The 26,812-nt window shown below is 39.9% G+C and overlaps 1 protein-coding gene across 22 annotated transcripts in view; it reads right to left on the minus strand.

Moving 5' to 3' along the window:
- CADPS2 (calcium dependent secretion activator 2) overlaps nucleotides 1–26,812 on the minus strand; it is a 593,917-nt gene that overhangs the window by 128,562 nt on the left and 438,543 nt on the right. For 17 of the 22 annotated variants that reach the window (XM_073328224.2, XM_073328216.2, XM_073328214.2 and 14 more), the window contains 4 exons: nucleotides 19,122–19,223; nucleotides 11,271–11,334; nucleotides 8,939–9,062; nucleotides 5,875–5,895 (listed from right to left, as the gene is read on the minus strand). In XM_073328224.2, coding sequence (XP_073184325.1) covers nucleotides 5,875–5,895; nucleotides 8,939–9,062; nucleotides 11,271–11,334; nucleotides 19,122–19,223 — 311 coding nt within the window. The remainder of the gene's footprint in view (nucleotides 1–5,874; nucleotides 5,896–8,938; nucleotides 9,063–11,270; nucleotides 11,335–19,121; nucleotides 19,224–26,812) is intronic. The other 5 variants (XM_073328210.2, XM_073328222.1, XM_073328223.2 and 2 more) reach the window with 1 other exon arrangement.

Genomic DNA, 26,812 nt, shown 5'->3' on the forward strand with positions numbered 1-26,812 from the left:
ACAATGCACTGAACCTTTTTCTTCCTGACCCTTACCCAATCTATGAAGGTTCCTCCCCGCCCCGTTGTCAGGTGGAAGGGTAGAAAGGTCCAGGCTGGGGATGGGACAGCTGTAAAAAACTTATAGTTGTTTGTCTAAAGTTAGTCCCAATTGTCTTTGTCCCTTGGAAGATTACAATTTCAGTGCCTCTCCCTTCCCCCAATATTACTGTCCCCTTACAAACAAGAGCCCCACGGAACGGAGGAGTGAGGGCTGAGGTGGAGGGAGGCTTAAGTCCGGGAAGGGGAAGGGAACAGTGGTTGTCTGAGGAAAAGTTACTCACAGAAGTCCTTTCTCCCTTGGAAGATTACACAATTACCCATCCCTGTCTCTGGCGTCTGGCCCCTTGCCACACCAAGCCCTGCTGCACAAGTCAGGTGGGAGAGGAACTAGTCTGGCAGTTGGATAAACACAGTGCGGTGTCCCTTTGCAATGGAGAGGGAAGGGGCTTGCCTAGATCTGAAACTTCAGGCAACCAAATAAAGTTGGGGCATCTTTCTTTCTTTCTTTCTTTCTTTCTTTCTTTCTCTATTTTACTGATAGACAGGCATAGGGGCAGGATCTTCTGGTGATGCTGGGGGTTGGAGGTAGGTGGACAGTGTTCATTGTTCATATTTCTGTTTGCATGGAAACGTCATATGCTAGATGAGAACAGAGTCCTTTTCTGGTTGAATTGCCTCCCACTCCTGTAAGCATATTTCAGCAAATTTCTGATGTAGAAGAACCTTCAGCTGGGTCTTGAAGTTCAATGGCAGTGCAAATCTGCTTGGTCCACCTTCACAGCTGCCCATTCAGTAATATATAGCAGGGTGACCATTAGCAGAAACATCTCTGGCAATGACTGCTGGATCTCTTCTCAGGGCTGGAAAGCCACCTCTCTTTGCTTTTCTTGTACCTTGAAAGCTGTTATATTCTCCAAATGTTAGCCAGTCTTTAAAACAGAAATTACTAACTAGTAACAAAACCCCTGGTCAGAAATGTCGTGTCCTCCCCCCACCCCCGCTTACACCCTCTTTGAGATTCTATGAAAATTTAACATTCTAAAAAATAGTAGTACTTGTATCTCACCATTAGTATACTCTGCTCCTTCCTCATAGGATGCAATCATTGCCTGAGAACCAAGGATAGTCTAACAGTTGCATTCCTGGAATGCTGAAAAATATCAAAATTGAGGCCTTAGCAAAGTTATGTTATGTTGTTTTTTTTCAGCTTCTTCCAAAGGAAAAAAATGCTATCCTTCTTTTTAAACTGGCAGGAACTTCAGCTCCCGCGAGGGACACCATTCCACCAGGAGGGCAGAAGCAGCACCCCAGAGACAGCAGAGGCAGAAGGAGTTGCTCTGGGTGAGTTGCTCATAAGGATGGACAAGAGAAACCAGGAGCAGTTTGAATTCCTCAGAGCGTGGGAGAAGAGGACTCTTTAGCAGGAAGAGACATGGATGAACCAGTTCATGGAGCAAAAGACACACCACAGAGAACAGGAGCATGCCCTAATGGAGATGCTCCCAGAACTGGTGGCCGAAAGGGTTTGGGGTTCACCTACTACCAGGGCCACTGCACCTGTCCATGAACCACCACCACCACTTCCTTTTCCTCCAGTTGCTGCCCAGGGTGCTGCTGAGTCAGAGGACCCTCTTTCAAGACAAGTGACCACAAGGAGAACATGGAGCCTGCAGGACTCCCAAGACATCTCCATCCACTGACACATAAAACCCCTAACAGAGAGACCACCTCCATAGAATCCAGGAGTGGAATTATGAGCCTCTATGAGTCCCTGAACCTTGCCAAGTGCCCATCCCCCAAATCTGCCACAGGGGAACAAAACCTTTACAAAGCTATGTAGTTCCACAAGTATCAATGTTCCCTCATCTGCATTTCCAGCAGCTATACAAGGTGTGACCATGTCCCTTGGCACAGGCAAATGTTATCCTCTGCCTCTCTGTTGTTTCAAGATGTGTGCACATATGTCATCCCTGATTTCCCTTCCTGGCTGGGAGCCAGAACCAGATGTATGTGGGTGGGATCCGACTGTCTATCCACAGTTTGTAATCCAGATTCATCCTGAGTGCACTCGGAATGGAAGCACTACCCTTTACCCTCACACATGTTATGGCATGCACAGCAAGCGACAATTATACAAGCAGGATTTGCCAAACTGGCATCCAGGTGGGTATATAGGCATCGCCAACAAGATTTCAGCCTACCATATGCATATACCGTGATCATTTTTCAACCACTGAGCTTGTAACTGAATACTCTTTTTCCAGAGTCACTGATGTCAGGGTATGGTTTCATGAGCCAAGTTAGAAGTAGCTATGCAGGGTCCCTCAAAATAACAGTGGGCACAGACAAACTGTGCAGAACAATATAAAGTCCCTTCTTCCTTTTTTGAAGTACAATCCTAATTGCCTCAGCACCCTGGTTTCATGAACCTTTACAGAGTTTCCCATGTTGGTATCCACGAATCTGCCTCTGTGGTCCACCAAGCCTTCCAAAATGAGTGAATAGTAACCTTTTTGGGTCACATACTCACTTGCCCCTTGTGATGGGCAAAGTATTGGGATGTGGGTGCCACCAATGGTCCATGCAGACTTTGGAAACTTCATTTTCTCAAACCTGGCTATTATTTCTGGAACTTTTTTAATGGCAACCATCCCTGGGTAGATCACAGTGTTAATTGCCTTGCAAACCTGAACAACCACAACCCCAGTGGTGGATTTTCCTGCCCCAACGTGGTTTGCAATGGACCCATGGCTTTCTGGTGTTGCCAGTTTCCACCGGGCGATAGCCACCTACTTCTGGACCGGCGTGGCTTTCCTGAATCAAGTGTTCTGGTGCTGGAGGTTTGGTGCATGTGCTTCACATAGTTCCATGAAAATCTGCTTCCTCACTGGGAAGTTTTGAAGCCACTGCTGGTCATCCCAGGTTTCGAAAACAATGTGATTCCACTGCAGGGTGCTGCTTCTCCTGAACCAGAAGTGACAGTCCACCCAAAGGCACACTATGGTAATACCAGCATTCATGACTCTCAAGGTCAGCCATCTTCAACTTGCCAGAAAGTTCTGCCCAAATTCCATCCAGTATCTCACCAAGGGCCTACTCCACTGCATAACTATTTGTCCCACAATACAGAGCAGGAGCAGAACCAAAATCATCATCCCATTGCTGCATATCTTCCACTCAGTTTGACAGGAAATAACAGTGAAGGGCAACGTGATCAGGAACTGCCATCAGCCAACGTGTGAAGGCAGGGGACAGTACCAACAGCACACAGTAATGTGGTTCCAAGAGTGTCTCCCTGTGACACACAGAACTCTAGGATACTGCTCAAAATGGTAGTGCTAATGTCATATTGTCAGGAATGAGGGCTGCAGATGCACTTGCCTAGTCATCAGGCAGCCAATGAGCACTGCTAGGCTACAGCAGAACCACCTGATTGGCTAAGGCAGTCAGTTGGCTTGTTCTTAAGCCCAACAGCTGCAGAGGATGAGCGGCTGCTCAATGCACACGCCAGGAGATTCTCTGCCTCCCTGTGCTCAGCTCACTCCAAGCCCTGCTCCTGCCTTGCTCCTGCACTGCACCCAGCCTCATTCCAGCCTAGATCCTGCCTTGTTCCAGTCCTGTCCCAGCCTCGCTCCTGTCTGGGAACCAGCCCTGCTTCTGCCTTTCTTGAATCCAAGTAATCTGGTTCTGACCCTCAGCTCCAACGATTAGGCCTGACTCCTGCTCCGACCATTAGGCCAGACCATCTATGACCTGGTCTCTTGAGACATGTAACAGCAGCAGCAGTGTGGACATCTGTATACATGTGTACACAGCGTTATACCCATGTGAAGCACAGCATAATGTAGACACTTGGAATGGGTTTGGGAAGCATGTGTGAGCATGTACACAGTCCTGGACTTGAATACGTGCACCAATGTGGACATAGTGAAAGACAAAGGGAGGCAAAACATCAGTCTTGTTCCACTTCAGTCTCAGATGCAGAAGATGCCCCAGTCCAGAAACAAAATTTGTTGAATGCCTCCATTTGGTCTGCAAGGCAAAGAAACCTAAGATACCAAGGGATTACAGTCCAGAGGAGGACTCTCCTGAGCTCCTAGAGGAACAGACAGACTCACTGTCCATCATGCTGCCAGAATCCCCAAGATTAATCATGTCTGGGGAAATTAGTGTCCATATAAATAGAACTACGATTACCATAGCATCGGTTCTTTGGTACCTCATGGTAGCCATGTCTTTCTCATAGGCAAACCCACACCCAATATTGCCCACCCTAAATATTCAAAAAACCATGAGTGAGGCCCCCCAAAATCATGAATTTAGCTTACCATTTTTTATTTTTTTAAAAACTACACATTTTGGGTTCTCTTTATTTCCCTTCTGGTGGTTTTGAGCCTTTATAGTTCGTATTCTCAAGCCTTTCTCTGTAGCCATGAGCACTAGAAATTTTACTTTTTTTTTTAAAATGAAAACTGGGATTAGAATAAAACTGCATAATTCTAGGAGCTGGACCTTTAAGAAAAATGCAGAATACACAAGATTCATGATAAAATTTCAAGAGTTGGCAGCGCCATTCTCCTAGCCAGACATGCACTGAGCCTCATTTTTAGACTAGGCATGAACACTGAAGATTTAACAAACATTTTTATTCCACCACTTTATCTAGGTAATAATCATGGCCTTTCCCCCCTTCCCAACAGGAGAGTGACTGAACAAGATTTCTGTTGCTAGTTCAAGTTCCTGGTTCTGATCTTAAAAGTCATCAATAGGTCAGGACCCAGGTATATCAGCAACCACATCTTCATCCTTGGCCTCTCAAGACAGCTGCTCTCCTCCGTAACTGTGCAGTTTACAAAGATCCGAATGAAATGTGAGACAGAAATAAGGCGTCTTAGCCATTTTACTGAGAGCATTTGAGTGTGGAACTAGCTTTGAAAGGAGATTAAACTAATCCAATCTGACCATTTTTAGGGCATGCAGTGTGTGTGCGCGTGCATATGCCTAACAAACAAACTGGGCAAAGCAGAAAGCAGAAGACTCCATGCACCCATTGGGGTGGTAATGGACATTGCAGAAAACACCAGTATCTAGAGAGTTCACGTGGACGAATGAAAATAAACTAGTCAATTTCACTGTAGTTTTTAAGAAGTTTGACTTTCTGATTCTCATACATTAGAAAGATATTGTCACGTTTCAACTGCAAACAATGTAAGAGAATATTTTGCATTTACACAATTTTTCGCCACTAATCTTTCCCTCTATTTCTTGAAGTTTTATTGGAAAGCATTCCATTTACATGGTGCCAAACATTAAGGTCCTTACCCAGGACATCTTCTATTAATTTCAACGGAGTAAACCCTGAGTAAAAACAGAGGGCCAAATTCAGGATTTAGCCCATTATGTTTCACAAAAGCTTATACTCCGAAAACCTGGGTCTCAAGTAATTGGACAATGTCCCTTTAATTATAAATTCAGTCAGTTAAAAAAACCCAAAGAAGCTGTTAATGAATTCCTCTGTGTATATTTTTCAAATTAAACAAAATGTTCTGTTTGAAGAATGTGATGAAAATATGATCCTCAAAACTATGTCAAACTCCAGAAATTACAGAATTTTACAATAATCTAGATTGTTAATAAATAATACACATCACATGCATGTTTCACTATAGGCAAACAATGCACGGACTATACTCCAAGCACAACTTTAACTGTAATATTTTATTGTGTTCTGGTCAAAATGCTGGGATTGTTTAAATAAACTAATAAACTAAATTAACTTTAATATACACTGAAAGCAATGGTACGATCATGCATAGACACAAACAGTAATCACCTGGATCCTTCTCTGCTGTTGCTAAAGTGTAAGAAAAAAAATTAAGACACCATCAGAGAAAAATATAGCGCTTAATTTAACCCCATCAAAGCAGAACAAATATCAAATCAGGCATTTCAGTGCTCGTCAATTTAAAATTTTTGACTGACTTTTCTGTATGCATTCAGAAAACTACATTTGTTGCTCTTCAGATAAAAACCTGACAACCATAAATCAGTTTAAGAAAAAAAGCAGGCCAGGCGCTGAAAAATTCGCTTTAAAATTCAATATCATTAAGCAATTCAAAAAAAGTAATCAATCACATGCTATTCATCCGAAAACAGATCACATTAATAATGATATTCTGAACAGACCTCCTTCTTTGGTAATGAAGAGATATGTGGGGAAAAGAGGTAGAAAAAAGGGGAAATGAAAGAGGATTAAAATAAGCTGAACTCATGTTGAAATTTTGTTGATAATGGCATTTTCTATTTTCAGCATGTATTTAAATGTATAGTACATTTTCATGTCAAATACTACAGGATATTTCTTAATCCCAGATTGTCCTGTTTGAGTTTTCACAGATCACCTAACTTTTCCCATAGAGGGTGTAATGCGTGTGTGTGTCTATGTAGTCCTTGTTGATTTGCTACTCCCATCTGACTATATTTTAGGAACGGTTCTCTTTCTGGTTTATGCCCAATGACTGAGACTGCATATCCATCCCATATTGTGCTTGGGAAATTGGTGAGAGAAAAAACACTAAAACACAGAATAAGAATACTGTATGTTACTATTATTATGATAACCATCTTTGTGGCTTTATTCTGTACTTCATTGTTATTGATTTATACATAGCCAATATAGCCACTAGAGCACATGGAGTACACTGATGTTTGACTAACTGAATCTGGTTTGTTGACTGTGGAAATATTAATTGATCAGGAAACAGTTCCAATACCAAAGTGTTCATTACAATTCATTATCTTGAATGCTGTACAGGTTACATAATGCTTAGATGCTTCCCACTGTCCCATGCAGGGAGTAAGCAAGTAATAAAAATAGTTATACTAATTGTTATGGGGACCCAGACCTCCACTTCAGTACATGCAGACAGACCAGGATTGCTACCAACCTAAAGAGACACAACTCAAGCTATTGGACAAGGTATGTGTCATATGAGGTTTTGGTGCCTATAGGGAGTTAGGACATGTATACACTCTCTTTTTCTTTAAAAAAAAATTTCTTCTTGATGTTATGTAATTGTATATATATATATATATATATATATATATAAAAAATTTAAAAAATGGATTTCTGTAGCTGGGGCTTTCCATTATATTCCTTGCACTTACAGCAAGCTAATTATGCATCAGATGGGGAAGTGGCTTACTAAACCACGAATAAATTCACTTTAGTCAAAATATATAGTGGGCCAAATTTCTGCTCACATGGAATTCCTGTTTACTTTAGTGGGAATTATATGCGTGGTTTAAAGTGCAGAATGTGGTCTTTAGGAGAATTGCATTCCCACACTTTTCCAGAATAAAATTGAGAACATATGTGCAATGCTGTTTTTTTTTATTGTAAATAAACTGTTTCTACATCCAGCTTAAAATCAGTAAGTTTCTAAGTCTTTCACAGGCTTTAGTGATGTCTAATTTATTTTTTAAATTTTTATACCTATTATTCTTACAGTTCTGCTAAAAGCTCAAGATTATTGAACAGCAGAAGTCCCCCATTATGAGTATCCATACTATCAAAGCTAAGGGAGAAGCGGTATCTTGGCTCTCTCATTTAAAAAAAAACTAATATTCATCCTTCTTGCTTTAACACAACGTGATATCATAATTAATTATGATAAACTGGTTACTAAGGTCGCTTCACGTTGTTACTGCTGTTATATAATATTGGTTGCTATAGTGATGAGATCGCTTTTTTCCCCTCTTTTTTGGTTAATCACTCATGAGATTGGTTAACTCATGTTTGTCAGGGAGTTTGACCAGAGCTGGAATTAATAAAAAAAAATTATAATACTTCTACAAACATTGGCCTCCTTTCATTTCACTTGGTTTTGATATCATTACTGTATTTAATTCTAGAATGTTATTAAAAATTATACTAAAACAGATTTTAATGTTTAGTAATAACATGTAACTCTTAAGCACATGTCATAGTCTTTCTTCTGCTGAACTAACTCATCTACTGTCTATGTTTTTTAAAAATGACCTTCATACCTTTTTCCTAATCCTAAAGTTAACTATGTACCAGTATACAATGGATGACTGGTACACTGTTATCTTATGCTTTCTGAAAATAATTTTATTGCATTTATGGCTTCATAAACTTTTCCCAATGTTATGACTTACTGTAATACAAGCCTTAGGTTGAACAATAACATTGCACATCATAAACTACTCCATGACTAGCAACAATTCTGAGGAATCTCATTACCCCAAATGTACACAAATTGTAAATAAAGAAAAAGTGCAGATCATCATGAGAAATAATACTTACTTCTGTTATTGCATTTTATAAATAATCTAAAGATAATTGATATTTCAACAATTTACTGTTACATCTCACTATATTAAAACCAGTAAGTTTTCCATCTCTGACTGACAATGATAAGACATCACAACAACAAACAAAATTACTCTGCTATCTCTTTGCCTGCTTGGCTATGGTATTTATAAGGCCTCTATCACCTTGGTTTCCAAGTTTCAGGGCACTGTTATTGCTGATATGGCAAGAACGTACTGCCAATAATTTAATTATTAGGAATACGAAGAGAAATTAAAAAGAAGCCATGAACACACTTTTAGGCTTAAAGAAAATCAAATAAGAACAAAGGATAACTTAAACATGAAGTCTGGATCTTTCATTCAAGCAGGGTCCCAGGAGGCATATTAAAGCAATGAATAGGAAAAAGCTCTACAGTTCACCAGCTGAGATTTTAATGAGACATTTCCCCTTGCTGTGGTACAGATTTGTTCAGGAAAGGGAAAAGGCTGCTCACAGAATATTCAGTTAATAGGCATTGCTGGCTTTTACAGCCACTTTGGCAGTAGATCACTGTACTAACCTTCTATTTTGGCATAGTCTGTAAGTCGCGTGTAATTGATCAAGGCAGCTTTCTCCAGACATTTTCTAACCACTTTCTTCACCTCTTCTGCTGGTATGGGAGTGGCAATATCTTTCATTAAAACCTTTCCCAGAGACAAACATACACACACTGGTTACACACATTACCTAAAGCCCAAGAGAAAAATCTGAATGTACACCAATGGCTATTTTAGATTTGCTAATAAATGCAGAAATCGAAGAGGCATTTCAGTAGATGGCACAGTTGGTTAATAAACTAGCTATTTGCCTCTGAAGATTTGAGTTCAAACCCTGATTTATGTTGCATTAATTTGATGGTTTCATTCTTGTTCTTATTTATGCACACTAAAAGACCACCTCTACAGCGTGGCACCATTCAGCATGATTGTCAGTTTCTGTTCTAGTGAGAACCAAGACTGGAATACCAGAAGTGTTGAAGGTTAGATTAAGGTACACAGCTAGAGACGCGAGGAGCAAAATTTGCGGAGCACCTATCTGTGCTTTGCTAAGCCTTTGCCAGTGAAATGCATCCAGCAATTTCATGAGCATAGCACTCACTGACAGATGAAAAAAATAAAAAAAATATTGGAAGAGCACAGCATCAAGACTTGCCATTACTGACTCGTTTTCCTCCTGCATATGCTTATTAAAATTAAGCAGGTCTAATTTGTGAAAAAGGATTAGCTATTTTAGGCAGCACAAGTACCAGACTTTCATTGAATTTTTGGAGCACCAGAAGGCTAGATCATACACAGCCTTTCAAAAAAAGCACGATACTTTTTAAAAAAAATTAAAGGCATTTAAAATGTAGTAACCAAGTAAAATGGCTGAGGATGAAATACCCACTGCAACCTTTATGAGAGTGGGTCTTTGTCTGACTAGCTGGAAGAAAAGGAGCATTGTCCCTTTAAGGGCTCTCTGACAGCAGATGGGAAGAAGGGGGAAGGTTTACAGGGACAGACAGGAAGGGTAGAAAGCAGATGGGGCCATGTCAGGACAAGGTCACTGCATTGCCCTTCCTGCTGATCAGAAGAGGGGTGGGGGTATTTATAGCCCAGGCAGCCATGGAGAGACCCTCTTTACCCAGATCGGGCTGGAAGCCCCTTCTCTCTCCCCACTTCCCTTGAAGTTGGCAATAGTTGGCAATACGGAACCAGGGTTCCGTACTGAGCTGCTGTGACTATTGTGGTAGTTGCCCCTTTTCCTGAGAAGGTTGGAAAGGAATTTTTCGCTCATTGCCAGAGAGGCTTGGGTTTTTTTGCATTCCCCATTGCTGGTCTGGGAACAGGTGGGGTAGGGTAAGGGGGTTAGGTTATACTATCGCAACTTAAATTCATACAACTTGTGGTGGATGACCAGTGCAGGTACTTGGTATAAATGGGATACAGTTATTGGATGAAATGGACTGGAAAAAGATTTGCAGGAAAACATCCCTTATGGGAACCGAGTAATGGCGGTTTTGGGTCTCCTACATCTCACCACTAGGGAGCGACCCCCTTCCTTTTCTTGACCCCCTTTAACGAAGCTGATGAAGGGGGGTTGGGGCTACTATGTCTGGATCAGCAGGGAGCCAACCTCTGCTCTGTACAATTTATTGCAGGGTACTTCCAGATATTATAAGTGTATAAAACTGTGGCCTAGTTAAACCACATCCATGGCCTTCTGTCTCTTCTGGCGTGGACAGACAATGGAAGCTTTGCCAGTGACTTCAACGTCACTCAATCTATACAGGTATGTTGGCTTTTAGTAGCTTAAAATATAAATAAAATATATATACTCCTAAGGAGTCATTTCTAAAATTTAAAGCCCCTCTTTCCCAAGACAGGATAGATGCTGTTAACAATGCTTGTCTTTCTTATGGCCCAGTGCAGGGGATTTGTAGGTCCAGAGTTTATTTCCATCTCTCCATGCCAATTTGGTTGACTTTAGCCCTTTGCCTTTTCTTCTTAAATTGACTTCAATTTTGCTCTTACTGGGAGTTTATTTCAATTTTATGGAGGTTTTTTTAAGTTAAGTTAAGCATATGTGCAATATGCCTCAGGTGGCACATGGCCAGGATTCATTTGAGAGGTTGTGCTCAATAGCCATCAATTTATAAAGAAATAGGGAATCACTGCAATGACTTCAGGGAAGTTCCTGTAAATATGTTCTAGATTGGACTACTATCTGTCATTGTTGAAAAATGTTGCAGTGCATTAATGAAACAAGTAGAACAGTATCTAAACAGAAGTGCAGGTGTCCTCACTGTTACACTTATAATAGGACACACAAATTAAGTACTCTAACAGGATTAAAACATTAAAAAAACATACCCTTTCAAGTAATGAAAGTGTGGCTTTTAAAGCTCCTTCAGGACGTCCAAAAGGGAAACAGTATCTTAAAAACAAAACAAAAAACAAACAACAAAACACAGGACGCATTACCAAGAGTGTAATTTCTAAATTAAGAATTTTATTTTACATGTAATGTGCATACATCATTCCCTTAATTTACATTAGTGCAAGGTACATGTATACTGTATATTGACAGAAGACACCTTTAAATCTTTTCATTAATCCAATACATAGGATAACATTAAATGAAATCTGAACCCCTCTTCCTCAGCTCCAAGATTCTGAAAGTCCAAAAGATAAAAAAGCACCTGTCATGGTGATTAAACTATGAATGGTATTTACAAAAATATTCTGAGTTTGGTGTCAGAGGTGTCCATGGTGTTGAGAAGGGATTTCATTTATGACTTTAGCAGACATTGCAGTAAGACACTGTAAAGTAGCATTTTACCTGTTCTATCCTGCTTTAATATCAGTTTAGCAATCAGAAGAAAATCTCTGATATCTACACTTTTTAAAATATTAATGCTAAAACGGGTGCAAATTTCCTCTAATATTTCCTCTTTTGTTATAACTATATTACATATGAATGCATTTTATATTGGCTTTAATTGGAAGATCCCCAGGACACAAACCTCTTACGTCTCATACAGCACCACAACACTTTTGGTGCTTAACTAATTAAAAAAGAAAAGATTCCATAAATTCAACTGATTGAAAAATACCCCTGCCACTCCTTCAAGTCTGTAGAGCTCAGAACATCATACCCTTTCCTAATCCGATCTATGAAACCTGTATTTTGCTGGGATATCCCCAATCAAAAAAGGGATTTTCTACTTTGTTGAGATTATTTGCATGAAACTACATTTCTTTTAATATTATTATTATTATTATTATAATGAGAATGGTTGCTTTATTTTCTAACATCATTTTACCAGTAATAAAAGGATTCAGACCAATGAATTTTAGTAATCACTTTGGCCAACCCATAATAAAACCCTGAAAATGAGGTCAGACAAATCTTTTCAGCAGACATAGTGCCAGTACACTATCTTCTTCATTCTGCTTATTTCTTATTGTTGTGCTAGCAACTCTTGGGGGTATTAACAAATTAGCAAAACAGATTTAATCCTTAGCCTTAATCCACCTTTAAATAAAATACACATTTGGCTGTTGTATTTGCCTCCTCCTTCTTAAACCTTCTCAGAGTATTTGCATAATCCATGTATTGTCTCTTCTATTGTTTACTCCTGTTAACCTGTAGGTGACGTAGTTTATGAGTACATGTTATTGATCCCTGGATTACATTTAGCATTTCAAATCAAGAGATCCCACTGGGTACGTTCTAAAGTGTTGCTTCCTTCATATGATATGTAAATAACGTAACACTGCTAAAATGCACGTAGTCCTGAGTCAATGCTGAGAACGATCTAACTATAGAGAGCTCTAATTAATAATTACAGTTCTGTATTGTAGTAGTCACGAGAATTAAGGCTACAAAACAGTTTCCATTACAACCACCTATTTTCATGCAGTCATACTTTTCCAAAATACTCACTTAATCAGCTACATTTTTCCATGCTTTGCCAAAAGGTGAACTTTTTAGGAGAGTTTGAAGAGATATATTTCAGCTATTTTTAAATTATGGGATAATGGAAAAAGAAGAACGGTTACTTACAGTAACTGTGGTTCTTTGAGATACGTTCTCCACATGGATTCCACTCTTGGTAGGCCTGCATCCCGTGTAAATGAGATCAGATTATGTTGGCCAACAGTGTTCGTTGGGGCTGCACTTGATCCCTAGCTGTCCTCTTGTTCTTCCACCTGTGGGCATAAAGGGCAGAGCAGGCCCAACCGTCCCTCATTTCCTTTGCCAATTCCCAGTCCCAGAGAAGTAGAACTCTATTGTAGAGGAGAAGAAGGGTGGGTTGTGGAATCCATGCGGACAACGTATGTCAAAGAACTAAAGTTACTGTAGGGTAAGTAACTGTTTTTCTTCTTTGAGTGCTTGCCCACTTGGATTCCACTCTTAGTGACTAACAAATAATTGTCTGTTTGCTTGGGGATGAGTAGTGGGAGTCCTACTTAAACTTCTTGCAGGACAGCCCTTCCAAAGCAGGCATCTGGTCTGAAACCCTCTATCAGAGAATAGTGGCTTGTCAGTGTACAGAACAAGTTCCTTGTAGCTGCTCTGTAGATTTCAGGAACATGGACATTTTTCAAATAGGCAGCAGTGGAACAAGCTCTAATGTGTCTAGGTGGATCTAACCTGGCTAACTCATAACATGTCCTTACACAGTTGGAGACCTACACAGATAATCTCTTAGGCTATGTCTATGCTTATGAGCGAACAGCAGTACAGCTGTGTTGGTACAGCTTGTGTAGCTGCGTTATGCTGACAGGAGAGCAACAGAAGTTTTACTGACAAGTGCTAGTGTAGACCTGGCCTTTCCTGACCTATAAATGATTAGAGGACTGGAACACATGACTTATGAGGAGAGGCTGAGGGAACTGGGATTGTTTAGTCTGCGGAAGAGAAGAATGAGGGGGGATTTGATAACTGCTTTCAACTACCTGAAAGGGGTTCCAAAGAGGATGGATCTAGACTGTTCTCAGTGGTAGCTGATGACAGAACAAGGAGTAATGGTCTCAAGTTGCAGTGGGGGAGGTTTAGGTTGGATATTAGGAAAAACTTTTTCACTAGGAGGTGGTGAAACACTGGAATGCGTTACCTAGGGAGGTGGTGGAATCTCCTTCCTTAGAAGTTTTTAAGGTCAGGCTTGACAAAGCCCTGGCTGGGATGATTTAGTTGGGGATTGGTCCTGCTTTGAGCAGCGGGCTGGACTAGATAACCTCCTGAGGTCCCTTCCAACCCTGATATTCTATTCTATGATAACCCTCTCTACAAATGCTACAGTCTTGTGCCATGAAAAAACACACCCCTGAGCAACATAAGTTTCACCAGCATAACTGGCAGTGTGCATAGCGCTATGTAAGCAGGAGAGTTTCTCCCGCTGACATAGCTACTGCCACTCATTGGAGGTAGTTTAATTATGTCAATGGGAGAGCTCTCTCCTATTGGCATAGAGAGGCAACACGAGCTATCTCACAGCAGTGCAGCTGCATCCGTACTGCTCTGCCACTGTAAGGTCTCTCGTGTAGACATACTCTTGGTGTGTTCCTGAATGAGTTTGTCCTGTCAATGTAAAAAGACAGGGCCCTTTGAGGTTAAGTTTGATGCTCAGAGTAGCAAAGAGCTTTAAGGTTATTTCAAAGAAATTCATTACCCACTCAGGTGATCTTACTCAGCTCAGACAAGGTGGGTGAGGTAATATCTTTTATTGGACCAAATTCTGTTGGTGAGAGAGACGAGCTTTCAAGCTACACAGAGCTCTTCTTCAGGTCTAGGAAAGGTACTCAGAGGCCTTGTCTATACTAACGAGGTAAGTCGATCTAAGTTATGTTAGTTAAGACGCTATCCCGTCGACATAGCTTCCGCCTCTCACTGAGGTGGAATACTGAAGTCGACGGCAGAATACTCTCCATCACCTTATTGAGTCTTCACCACACCTGCTAAATCGACGTTGCTGCATCAATCGCAGTGGTGCTGATTTAGCCTGCAATGATGACAAGCCAGATGTCACAGCTAAATGCAAGGTGGAACAGATTGTTCAGTGTAAGTAGTTAACACATATTCTAAAAGACTATTCAAAGTGAACTGACCTGTTAACAGTTCTGCAATCATAGGATGTAGGGTTATAGGTTGTTGTAATAAGCCATAAATACACTGCCTTTATCAAGACCATGATTTTTAGTGTCCAGCAATGTTAAGAATTTAAGATTACTCAGATCAGATAATTATTGAGGGATGGGTTGACCTGGATTCCTTGTCTGCTTAGATGAGCTGCCATGACTGCCAAGTATTTGGTGAATAACCTCAGTGCTGTGGAAAGACCAAAGGGCTTGCACCTTGCACTGGTTCCTACTAGGAATCTGAGCTATTTCCTGTGGGCCAGATGAATGGATATGTGGAAATAGCTCTTGACCTGCAAGATACCTATGACCCAGTCTTCAGATTCTAATAAGGGAATTATGGAGGCTAGCATCACTATCCTAAATTTAAAATGGCAGATGAATTTATTGAAATGCTGAAGAGCAAGAATGGAACACCAAATCCCTTTCTTCTTTGGGATGAAAAAGTAATGAAAATAAATATCCCTGTCTCAGAACTCTAAGGCCAGTTCTTCTACTGCTTCATATTGTAAAAGGCAGTATGTTGTGAGAAGAGTCCCTGAAAAGGGTTGGGTAAGGAGTACAAAGAATTGGATAGAGTAGCCTTTGTTTACAATTTCCAGGACCTACTGGTCTAAGAAGTTCTGAGTCCAAAATTAATTAAACTAAAAGAGGAAGCTGCCAAAGGAAGGCAAGGGGAAGTAGAAGGGAAGAGATCTTTGAGCATTACTGTCAGGATCTTGACAATGGAATCATACCGGCTGCTTGATGTAAAACCCAGATTCTGAGACAGCGGAAGAAGAGGTGGAGGTTCATCATCAGTGGAACCTTTGCTTCCTTCTCGGCAGCGCTGAGGTCCTTTGGAGCTGGTGATAACAGTGGGGAGAAGAATTATGCCCAAAGGAGGCCGGTGGTCTTGTTTGCTTCCTTCTTGGGGTGGGAACACAGAGGCCCAGAGAACACAGAGTTGCCCTAGTGTCCTTTAAAGGATGGATGGCCTCATCTGCCTTTGAATTAAAAAGTTTGTTGCTCTCAAAGGGCAATTCCTCAGTTGTTGTTTGGATCAACCTAGGAATCTCTGAAGACTGGATCCAAAAAGAAATTCTCACAGTCACTGATATAGTCATAGTATGTTCTGCTGTGTTGGCCGTGTCAGGACATGTGGGCAATAAGCTGTCCCTTGGATATGATGGTGTTTATCTCCAGTTCATGCTCTTGAGATAGCATGCCCACTAAATGAGACAGGTTGTACCAATTCATATAATTGCATTTGTCAGAAGAACTTGGAAATTAGCCACATGCATCTGGAGACTGATAATGAACAGACTTTGCATCCAAACAGGTCCAGTTTCTTGGGGTTTCTCTCCCTAGATATAGAATTGGAAGGACTCTTTTGTGTCAGCATCTCTTGGAATGCAGCTACCAGAAGACCCTGGAACTGTGCGGGAATAAAAATAGTCAAATCCCTTGGAAGGGATTTGATATCTCTGTCAGCTCATTTTGATGTGGCCAAAATGGATGCTCGTATACACCACAAGTCTTTTACAGGTTTCAACAGTGCCTCATTTATAGGCATAGAAAAATGCAAGATGAGCAGGAGTTTGAGAAGTTTTTGCTGCACCACTTCCAGAGGTATATCTAGAATCTCTGCCATATACTTGATGAAGTTGTCTTGAAGACACTGAGAGATTTGTTGCCTTGTTGGGAGAGAATGAGGAGATCGCAGCACGGACAAATTATTCTTCTCCTTGTAGATGCTCATCCTCATTGCCTCCCTCTTCCTATCTTTTCAGGATCTGAGGCTGCACTCGTTGACCTGGCTCTGTTGGTCTATATTGCCTTTTAGGGGAGGGGAATCTAAGCCTAGAAGGAGCCGATGATGACTGAATATGGCTGCAGTCCCCAGGATGTCCAATAGGGCCAGGGCTCATATGAGTATGGCAGACACATGGGGGAACCGTAGGTCATTTTCTGCTGTCCCTTACAGATCCCTCCTTAGAGTAGTCTCTTCCTGAGTTCTGTTGTGCTACATGAGGAGGGGAAGGTGGGTGTGTAGGAGAGGAGTTCCTACTATGCCCACAAGGGGATTAAAAATATACCTCTTCCAAGGGAGGGGCTGTCCTGTCACAGGTGCCCTGGCTCTGCTGTGCTCCCTCAGCTGATAGAGGATGAAGTCAATATTGGAGATTCCACCTTTACTTGCTCGACTGACAAACTCAATAGCTGGTCACTTAGTTATCACCACCCCCAACCTCATAGAAGATGAGAGTCCAGTACCAGGCTCACAAATAAATCACTCAGTACTGTATATGCCCTGGGTAACAACACACTAGTTATTGATGAGCTGGGCACTGAGGAACACTTTTCTGAGATTGCTTGTGCAGAAATGCCAGATACTGAAGGCTCAATACCAAGAGAGACGTGGTACACAGTTTCAGTGGGTACCACCAGTGCTCTCTTAACAGCTGGTGCCAGAGGGACCCTTCTCAGGCTATTGGCTGCCCCTTGGCTGTTGAGCGTGAGATAAGTAAGACTTATGAGTCTTCTGCCTTGGCTCAATTCTAGAGCAGTGCTCCTTCCTACCTCCTTAGAGGTAATCGAAGCTGGAATGATGGGTGATGATTGGGGCCTGTTGGTCTACAGAGCCTGGGAGTTCAGGGTGGAATCTGGTTTCACCAGGGCACCCATGGAGATGGACCAACCTGAGGAGTGAGGTTCAGCTGTGTCCTTCCTTTTGGTGTCTGAGGAGTTTGCATAGGGCACTACAGGAGGAACAATTTCAGGCAGGCTTCTCTGGCTTTCTAAGTCCACCCAAAGGAGGGGTAACATGTGGTACATCATTCAGGAACATGTCCCTCTCCTAAACAAAATGGGCACCTAGAGTGCCCATCATTAAGTGGCATTGAAGCTTCACATGAGGGGCAGGTTTTAAACCCCAGAGATTTCTCTTCTGACATTCTACTAGAACACCTGTACAGGGAGTGTTCTAGCCTAAATCCAGAACTTGACTAAAAAAAATAAAATTTCTTTCTTTATTTTGTGCATTTGTGTGTTGCCAAAAGCACCAAGACTAACAAATAACTAACACTAGCTAGCACAGTGTGCAGAGAAGCTGGTGGGATACTTCAGGGATTCTGTTTTGCTGCCATGAATGGCAAAAAGGAACTAAGGCTTGGTTGGGCCTGGTCTATCCTTTGTGCCCTAGGTTCTGGCGGGGGCACAAGGACATCTAGGGCTCAGATGCAGCTTCAATGGACACTGCTGGCCAAAAGAATCTGATTTTGTGTGCATGGGGTGCATGTGGATCAAGACTGGAATCCTTGTAGATGATCACTTGAAGAAAAAATACTCTTTCCTTTGTGATTTAATTCTAAATCAAGTTTTTGAACTGGGCAACAACAAAAACGGCTAAAATTTGAAACTCAGCATGGACAAACTCTTCATTGAGGACTAGGGAGCAGAGACATTGCCTGATATGGGGGGGAAATGCATAAAAAATATAAAGTTTAGTAAAGACAGATTAGATACCCAGAAAAATATTTACCTCTGATGGGTTCAGTCAGGAAATAGATATTGCATATGGGATCTGATTAGCTCAAAGGTTAAAAAAAAATTGAACTTAACTCAGCTGCAATTAATCAGGACACTCAGTTTGCATATGGATCATACTGATTAACACTATTCTAGACTTCAGTACGGCTTACTCACTCATCTTCATTTGAAGTTTTTCAGCTAATCATGAGCTAGAATTATAGTCATAGGTTTTAAGGCCAAAAGCACTGCTATGGTCATCTAGTCTGTTATGCAGGAGGTCAGAAGCCATAGAATTTCACCCAGTGATTCCCACATTGGAAGGAATTAGTCTCCTCTGCTATATAAGTGAACACTACAGGCCAATAACGTGTGATTAAATTAAATGGTATCTTTTTGAAAGACATCCAATATAAATGTATTATGTTATATTTACTATGACTTGAATTTTTCCTCAAATAACAACTTTTATCTTTGCTATGTCTTATTCATAGTCACAACAATGAACACCACCATGTCAAAACCGTTTTGAGTGAAGCTTCATATGCACTGAATGAATTATACACTCACCTGAAGTGGCTTATCTGGTTTTCTAAAAGGGAAGAAAGTCGGTTTTTAGTCTCCTCAAACCTTTCTTTCTCTTCAACTGAGACTGTTCCAATTCCATCAGGCCTGTAATATGATATAGTTATTTAATCTTTTGTTCAACATTTTCTTCCACATGTTAATCATAATCATAGAAACTAAATCTGTCTTCTGTCTTGGTATGTTTTAATCAATTAACAGTGGGTTTTGTTTGAACAACATCCTTCAATGTACGCATTGTCATTTATCCCATTCATACACCCAGAGTTCTCCCTGGCCTTTGCCCCCTTTCCATTATTACTGAGTTTATTTCAAAGCAATGTATGTATATAGTTAAAGAACTAGGCTGAAACTTATATTGAGAAATCAATTAGACTAGAGCTTAGAAATTCAAATTCTTAACTATTTATCCGGCTCCCATTTCCCTGTAGTCTTTCATTCCAGCTTCCCTATCATAAAGACCCCTCCCAATAACGCCCATGCTTACCCAATAGAAGGTAGCACAGGCAGTCTTTCTGATCCATTTCCCAGCTAGGTCCTGTCCTTGCACTCAACTGAGCACTCCTGTACAAAACTGAGGCCCAGTCTTCTGAAATCCAAATCTCTGATCCTTGGAGGTACCCACCCTGAGGCATTGTGCGGCTGACAATGCAGAAAAGCATCTCACCATGAAAAAGTTTCCCGTCTCTAGCTTCCTGAGGGAATGAGCACCAATTAGGGTCAGACCTACCACATGAAACTCCCTCAACATGGACAAGAAGCAGCAAGTGAACAAGACAGAGCAGGCATGAGAACATTGGAGGAAGATCAGGTATACAGCAAAAGAGACTGCAACAAATGAGGTCCTTTCTCAAAACAAACTATTTTTTTTCCTCATTCAACTTTCAGTAATTAATAATTAACCTTTAAAAAGTGCCCTTTCTGTGAGTGACCTGCAAAATCTGCACCTGCAACTAAACTGCCAGTGCAAATCTTGATATTTGAATGTTTTAAGTCCTTTTTACAGGTGAAAAACAAGTACTTCAAAGTGCAGAGCCTCTGACTCGTACCCATAATTCCATTTTATGGGTGCTAAACCACAAGTGCAAATTTGCACTTGCAAAAGGGGAAGCTATGTTAAAATAATATTACTCTAATACATTTATTTTAAAACACCTACCAAGTAACACAAACCCCTTCTTAAATACAGGCAAATACCGGATATAAAAATAAACCATTAGTTCAACTGCATCTCTAAAGGTCTTGCTTTGATAGCTGATAGCCTGGGTGAAATTCATCTCTGTACAGAGAGCCAGTACAAGATCTATGCACTGTTTAAGTTCCCACAGGAGGGCTTAAGTGGAATTTAAGCAATGTATAGACCTTATGCTGGCTTTCTGCACAATGGTAAAATTTTGTCTATTATGAATTGTTGAAGGAATACACACCTTAAGAAAAGAGCATTCATATACCAGAGGAAGCATAATTATTACTGGATTCCTTAAGAGACTTAACCTGGGTGTGAACAAATTTATACAGGGATCAACATTCTCAAGTAAATTTCCAATAAACAAAAATACTAAGGAATATCCTTGCATTTTTGGTCTCTACTAGCTTTTCTTTTTAGTGAGTCCCTAATAGCTCTTGCTGTAGGCAAGGTTACATCAGAACTTCCATTATAATTACGTTTTCATATACTAATGACTTTGTGATAAATTCTCTCTTCTATTTGAAATATTTCATGATTTGTTTCAAACCAGTTATTAGAAAGTTTGAACAAAATCCATTCAAAAGCCACTTCTGAGTTCAGAAAAGGTGGAAAACCCAAAAACAAACAATCCTCACCCCACCCTGTTCTCATTTCTATTTGTTTACCAGCTAGCCACCCCTCTATGACCCACCAAAGAGTTCCCCTCTCCAGCATGCAAGGCTCCACAGAGCCACAGGTGTGATCTTTCAATCAGTACCTCCTCTCCCACGAAACCCTGTCTATGAAACTTGAGTGATTCAGAGGGCCTTGTACCCACACCAAGGTGAATGTCACCTTAGATGTCTTGTCCAGAACTCAAAATGTCTGATCTTTCCAGTACAATTTTCTGTGTACGTTTTCCCAGCTATTTACATACACTGTAACATAAATCCTTTTTGATTCAGGCACATAATGGAACTAAGGATATACAATCACCTAAGTTTGCAACTCAGCTATCTAATAACATCACTTCAAAAATGCAAAGACAAAATAAGTGATTGGAGACATAGTTTGAATATATGAGCGATCCTAACTACATAGAAATGATAAAACTGAAGAAGTGGTTATATTCTGTGTGAGGGTGTGTACACACAAATTATAATATACCTTCCTTTTACACCATAGAAATATAATTAATACATTAGCTATACTGAATATTAAATGCAAGTACATAGCAATTAAAAAAAGTTTACCTGCATAATCATTTTTCTACGTCTCTCACTGACAGTAGACACCATTATGTTTTATAATGAGCAGGCCTGCGTGTTTATAAAATATTATATTTACTTCATGAAAAAGTGTCAAAAGGAAAACTGATACAATTAAAATAATACTGGGCATTGAATTAACAAGATGATTAGAACTGATGACATTTAGAATACTGGCAATTAATTTAAGCTCCAGTATACTTGTGGCTTGTTATTGTTAATAAAAAGAAGTTAGGCCATGAATTCAAATGGTCAGTCCACAGCATATTGAGAAAGGAATGGATTTTCTGTGCAGAGATACCACTACAAATGTGGCATGTTGGCTGTAATTTATTTTTTAACAAATCATATTCATAATTATTTCCTATTTTGCTCAGACTGTAAATATCTCAATACTTTGTTTTCTATAAAGTATATCTCAGTTTTAAAAATGTTGCATCCATTCCAATGTATTTATTTTTTATATGCAGACAGACATGTATATCAAAATACTGAAATAGTATTTCTAAACAAGCTGTGAATAAATTTTGAAAAATTATATTTGATTTAAATGCCTCAGCAAGGCTTTCATGCTAAGGAAGCTGTTTTTATTTTTTAACCAAATCAGGCACAAAAGGTAAAAATTAAGGGCCCAATACTTAATATGTTACTACTCCTGCAAGTAACCCTACTGAGTCAATGAGCTTGATTTTAATAGAACTATGCATGACTGCTCACAGGAGTAAGGTTTGCAACAATATGCTCTAAAACAATACAAATTTAAAGAGATTGGCAATTAGCAAGGAAACAGACTACACATGATTTGTGAATAAAATGTTATCTACTATTTAAATAGTCTATTTTCAGCTTGTGAACATCAAAAGACAGTACGTCAGAAAAACAACAAATAAAGAGAGAAACAGACATTCAATTACTATAATGTCAAATTGTTATCTGATGTATTTGGTTTCTCAATAAATTCTAATGAACAAGAAGATTGTGATGTGGCCCAAGGAATATTGGTCTTCATTCTGGAACATATTTAAGTAAATGTTTAAGTCCAATCCTATACAAGCACACGCTTTAATCCTATACAATCCTATACAAGCACTCAGCAAATTTAAGCATATGCTCAAGTCTTGTCCTGAATAAGAATGTTTTACGGAATCAGGATCTTAAAATGTATATCATTAAAAATATTGCATGAAAGGTAATACAGAAGAGTTCCAGAAACCTGAAGTAAACATTTCCAATATTATACATCTGCCATATAAAACTCATGACTTTTCTCTGTGCAGCATGTTTAAAAAGACACGTCAGTACTTAAATTTATTAATTATTTTAACTAACCACCAAATAAAGTAATGAAAGGTCAACTGGCGAAACTCAGATCTTAACTTTCTCAACCAACGTTAAATCTAGAAGTGATAGATTGTTACCTGGTCATGACATAATGTGCTGTAAGCAACAACTCCCTACCCTCATAATCATTTATATTTGTGACCTGTCAGGTCAAGGAGGAAAACATGTCTGAACTCTTTAAATTATTTCAAAGACAGCAATAAAAATCTGATATGGTGAAGGTATGTGTAGCTATGTACATCAATATACTATCATATAAATTTGAAGTGAAAGAGCAAATAACTTATCTTCTCTCTTTTGATGGATGCCCGGACACTTTGCCTCAGCCCCCTGACAGATGGAACGTGCTCAAATTTGAGTAAATTTCACTGTCTGATTTCATTGTCAAGAGAGATTGTGCTCTGGAGTGATAAAGTAAATAGTTCTGTCATATTAAACCTCACTGAGGCATGTTACATATGTGACAGGAAAGAGCCAGGGGTGCAGATAATGACAAGTGAGAAAGGTGAACCAGGAGAATGTCACATCTGTCAACCTGCACTAAGACTAGAATCACTACATACAAAGGAACTGTCACTTCACTGAGTTTGTTGTCACACAGAACTACACCGACAATATCTAAATTTTTTAGAATTGCCAAATGTATTTGCAGTGAGTGTTTCGACAGAACTGAGTGTGCTGCAAGAAGAATAAGGAGAGCACAAAAAGATGTCAGAAAATGTGTACAATAGACAATAAGGTATGACTGAGATCTCCAAAATGTGCTCTTCGAAAATAGCCCCAACTTTGAAACATGGTTTTCTTGCTTCACTTAAATATTACTGTGGCAGAATAGCATATAAAGCTGTTATTGTCCCAGAAAGATACAAATGAGGGCCAAATAGCGAGCCCCTTAAGGTATGTCTACACTGCAATTAGACACCCGCAGCTGGCCCATGCTAGCTGACTCAGGCTTGCGGGGCTCGGGCTAAGGGGCTGTTTAGTTGTGGTGTAGACATTCGGGATCAGACTGGAGCCCAGGCTATAGGACCCTGCGAGGTGGGAGGCTGCAACCCAAACCCTAATGTCTACACTGCAATTAAACAGCGACGTAGCCCGAGCCCTGCGAACCCGAGTCAGCTGGCACTGGCCAGCTGCAGGAGTTTAAATGCAGGGTAGGCATAACCTGATTTACACTAGTGAACATTTACTTTCAGGTGCAGTTTCTGTTACTCCTGTAAGTAACTGCTCACCCACAAGAGTAATGGCTATTCCACTGGGCCCCAAGATAGTTCTATCTTAAAAATACAGAAAAACAACAGATTTCAAAACACATGCTTGTTTTACATCTCCAAATCTTTTTCTTCATTTGCTTCAAAGTTAAAACGAGATTAAAACAAAATGGCACTGACATTTTTTAACTAGTTATATGTATGGTTTTAGTGTTATTTTGTTGTCCACTCCCACAGGAACATGCTAATATGGCCTGGTAGCACAGGGCAATTAGAATTAAAGCTTTTCTGTTCCATAAATCACCTGAGCACTCTTCTGGAACTAATAGCAATATTTGTGACCCCCTCTTACCAACCAAGGAAAAGTTATACAGGTGACTTGATTTTTCAATTTCAAGTCACAGTTCATTTTTCTGGTTGCAGTTTAGGACCTCTTCCATTGGTCCATCCATGGCAACTGATGGACCCAAGTAAGTTTCAGAAGTCTCTAAATGAGAGTAGAGTACTGTACAGTTGGTGGACCACTCTACTGATGATCACCTATGGCCTTCCACCACTTAAGCATCTTCTTCCCTTACACGAAGAGGCAAATTGGATTTTCCTTTCCTCCTAAACAGCAACCACAAAATCTCATCCACCACAAATGCTTTTGGTACTGTACAGCTAGGTGAATCACTGAAAAATAATACTTTCCCTCACTCATAAAATTCCCACTTATTTTTGAGGATCAGATCAGTTGGATTCGGACTGGCCCATCTGCTTCTGCTGGAATATATTAATTCCTGGGAGTATAGATGAAATGTCATCTCTGCTCATCTTTCAACAAGTTTCACTCACTCCGGTTCTAGATATATCAAAAGGTTTGAAACCCTACTGTGAGTTGGACCTGTGTTCATATGGTCAGTAAAATCAAGTGAGAGGTAGCAGCTTTGTTGCTAGTGGGAGACTGTTCAATGATGTGCTAGCAGAAAAGAAGATTCCAGCATTCTTTTGCAGAAAGAAACTCTGACAGTCTTGCAAATTGTTACCCATACTCTACCCAGCCTTTAGAAAAGTGATTGATCACACAGTACTTTTGGGGATTTCCTTGAGTGCTGATATTTCCTTGACCCCAATCATTTCTCACTTGGCTCAATCCTGTAAGGTGTGGAGAGCCTCCTGTGAAATACTTATGTCAATAGGAGTTAAATGCTCCAAGTAATTTGCAGGAGTCACTGAGTGTAATGCAGGACTGGGGCCCCTGTGAATAGCTGCAGCATATGAGATCAAATGGGGCTCTTAAGCTTACTGTCCCTAGATACAAATGTCATAGGACTGGTGGCAGAATGTTCTCGGTGAAGGGCCCTCAACTCTGGAAGTAGCTTCTCCTGCTGGTTTGACAGAGTGTGAATCTCTTGACCTTCAATCAGGCTTTTGTCTAAAGAGGTGATAATAGGGTGTATGTATGTTTGTTTTCAACTGAACGCAGGTGAAGTTGTTTTTAAGTGTTATGTGATACTGGTCATCTGCACAGTAATTTATATTACTGACCTGCATATGTCCAAATATTAAAAAAAATAGAACCTTTTCTATCCTTAACAAAATAGATGAAAACAGAAAAATTGAGATAAGGAGGAATACACAAGTTGACATTTGTATTTGAATCCATGTGGGCAGATGGGTACAGCAGTGCTGCCAAAAATGTACCAGCAAAAGAGAGAAAATATAACAGTTGTAAGACAAGAAAAAAATTAATGCATAATATTTACATGGAGCCATTAATTTGACCTGTGGATTTTTATAGTGTATTACATTTCAGAATCCCGCCCCCCCATCCCCTGAGATTTTTGGTTAGAAACAAATTCACTAAAAAAAGCCTCAACCCTTTCTAAGAATGCTTGTTTTCAAATGTAACATGCACAGTGATGCTCAGAATAAAAAAAACAAAACAAAACCGATCAGTTTTCAATTCTGCAAGTGAAAAACATGAATTTCCTATCTTTAAGTCACAGAAAGAGTAAGTCTGCAGCTTTGATTAAGAGAATTCTGTTATTCATTTAACAAGCTTTTAATATCTGAATTTTCCTTCAAAGCTCAGCATTGTTAATTAATGACTAGCAGAATCTGAGGAACACGTGAAAGGAGTTTGAGACAAGCAAGCCGTTATATGCTCAAAAAGTAGGCATGTGAGATAAGGAAGAACACACAGAAGGAAGAGAACAAATTAGGGTGCAGCATTTCAGCACTCCTTTAACCGGCAGGCACTTGAAGACCAAGCATTTTGGTGTTTATATTAACTATACTTTAAACATCCTTACAAAAGAAAATTTGTACAATAGAGCCTTCTGTTGCATGTGCTTCTCAGCCTGCTCCTACATCTGCTTACAGGTCATACCCTTTATTTTCACAAGCAAAAGAAAAAGACCATTTTTAGAGGTCTATAGAATGGATTATGAAGATAGGTCATGTTAATTTCATGATCTTTTTAAGGGAACATTTTAGATACGACTCATTAGCATCTTCCAGTTCAAAGGCTAAGCATGTGTTGCAAAAAATACTTTTTACATAGGACATATGTTGACATATAGGCAGGGTATAGGTAACTAAAATAATCATAAGACATCTTATAAAATGTATAGAGGACTTCATTATAATCAAGTATTAGCAGCTGTTATTTCATTGTGTAAAAAGTAAATGCCACATTACACA

This window comes from Lepidochelys kempii, chromosome 1 (genome assembly GCF_965140285.1).
Source record: "Lepidochelys kempii isolate rLepKem1 chromosome 1, rLepKem1.hap1, whole genome shotgun sequence".
NCBI lineage: Eukaryota > Metazoa > Chordata > Testudines > Cheloniidae > Lepidochelys > Lepidochelys kempii.